The 1994-nt window shown below is 39.3% G+C and overlaps 1 protein-coding gene across 1 annotated transcript; it reads right to left on the reverse strand.

Moving 5' to 3' along the window:
- Positions 1-651: 651 nt before the first annotated feature.
- Positions 652-965, reverse strand: SS1G_10170 (predicted protein; the record flags this gene model as incomplete). Its single annotated transcript, XM_001588573.1, has 2 exons — positions 652-810; positions 843-965. 2 exons carry the CDS (start codon positions 963-965, stop codon positions 652-654), a joined length of 282 nt encoding a protein of 93 aa, XP_001588623.1.
- Between the last annotated feature and the right edge of the window lie 1029 nt (positions 966-1994).

A 1994-nucleotide genomic window follows, 5' to 3' on the forward strand; every position in this document is an offset into this window, starting at 1 on the left:
GAGAGAGGGAGATTTTGGAGGGGAATAGGGGGAGGAGGTTAGGTATTATCTATATGTGTTTGATTAGTTTACTTTCTAGCTTGATGCAGGTTATTAATTAATTATTAGCAGGGTACCTTGTGAGTTGCTTGTATGTATTGATATCAGGTTTTATTTCTAGAAGTGAAAAATGTTGTTGGCATTCGCGATTGGATTCATGAGCAGGTAGCACATATATATGTGTATGTATGAGGTGTGTAGTCCATCGCGCTGATCGCGGATCGCATTTCGTTGAGAAATTCATTAGATATTTATATCTATCTACTTTTTGGACAATATGTATGTTTCTTGCTGTAAATTCATATAGCAAAGCAATCGAATTGTGGCAGATACTTCGCATGCCTTTAACTCAACTTATTCAACGAGATGCTACTATATAAGTTTGACTGTTTCAAATTGAAGAATAAGGCCTGTACATGCTCAGTTATTCCGAGAACATTCATACTTAATTATCGTTTGTACACCTATATTGCATTTTTGCAGTGTCTTGTTCTTTCAAACACACCTCTATATCTCTTAGGGATTGAGTGGCGTTTTCATCTACTCTTCCCCTACACTCCCACTCCGTCACTTTATTTGTCGAGGAGGTAGTTGTGGAGAATCAGAGATAATTTAATTGTCTCTGACATGTTGCCGCAGTACTGAAATGGGCCTTCGTGGATGAATATCGAATAGTTGATGGGGAAAAAAGGAATGAAGATGAATGCAAAGGACATTAGGAAAATCTCGGTAGGAACTTATTTTTTTTGGTAGAGGCATATCGCCTTGTCTCTACATCGCTGAAGTAGAAGAAGTTATTCTACATTTGAAGTTAATGGTTGACATGTGTGCATGTCCTCTGGAGATGTCGTTGTGTCCCTATTCGGTGCATTTGTTGTCATCATCATGGGGAATATATTGATCCAGTCTTGTAGGATTTCCCTCATGTTGAAGAGATTTCACGATTGTCCTAATGTATACACTGTTCGTATTTGATATTTCCGTTTGCGTCGAATGACGTTCATACCTTATACAACCTGTGTTCGTGGCAACCTCGAACATTCCGTAACATCCCATACTGATTGCGATTATGACAACAATAGATTTGAAGCTGCCATCTTGGTTTCTGCATTTTCAAAATCAATCTGCGTTATACCAACTTCTCATCCTTTTCTACCTACACGAAATTGCTTTGGTTTCCAAATGGCGTTCCTCTCGAGGCCAACTCTCAATGCAATGTTATTGCCACTTGTCCCTAGTACTCGACAACCAAAGTATTTACCTCTAGGACCGCCACATAGAGCCTGAAGCAACTAGAAAAAAGCTCCCATTCTATTGCGAGAATAATGTTCTCCTCAAAAGCTTATTGCACGATAAACTTCACAAACCAGTGATACAAACACGAAATCATTGGTTCGGAACTTGGATACAATGCGGAAAATTGTATTGAAGTCTCGGCTCGCCATAAGGTCCTGCATTCAATAACTTCTTAGGCAGGAATTTGATATATTGGAATAAAAGTGTGTGAATGGGTTGGATGTGAGATTAGATATTTACTAATACCTGGACATCATATCTTCTCCATGATATTTGGTTGTACGCTTACGTTTAATCACTTGATTTTGTTTCAAGGCCCCATGAACTTTATGAATAGATGTGAGTGAAGTATGTGAAGCATATGGAATATGTAAAGTATATGAAGTATATGATGTAAAGTGCAAGGTGAAATACCAATACAAGAAATTCGAGGGGTATCCTGAGTATACGTATGCAATCTCCCATTCATCATCCGCGCAAGAGAATCGATGGGCATGTTGATATGCATTTTTTGAGGTACAGTACCAGCAAAGGGAAGGGAGGGGCAGACTGAGGACACAAGGACAGTTACTTCATTCATCGACGACACGGAGAGTATAGGGGCATATGGAACATATGCAGTGTACTCGTTCATGACTCTACCATGGCGTGTTTGTCCA

This window comes from Sclerotinia sclerotiorum, genomic scaffold (assembly GCF_000146945.2).
Source record: "Sclerotinia sclerotiorum 1980 UF-70 scaffold_15 genomic scaffold, whole genome shotgun sequence".
NCBI classification, from domain to species: Eukaryota; Fungi; Ascomycota; class Leotiomycetes; order Helotiales; family Sclerotiniaceae; genus Sclerotinia; species Sclerotinia sclerotiorum.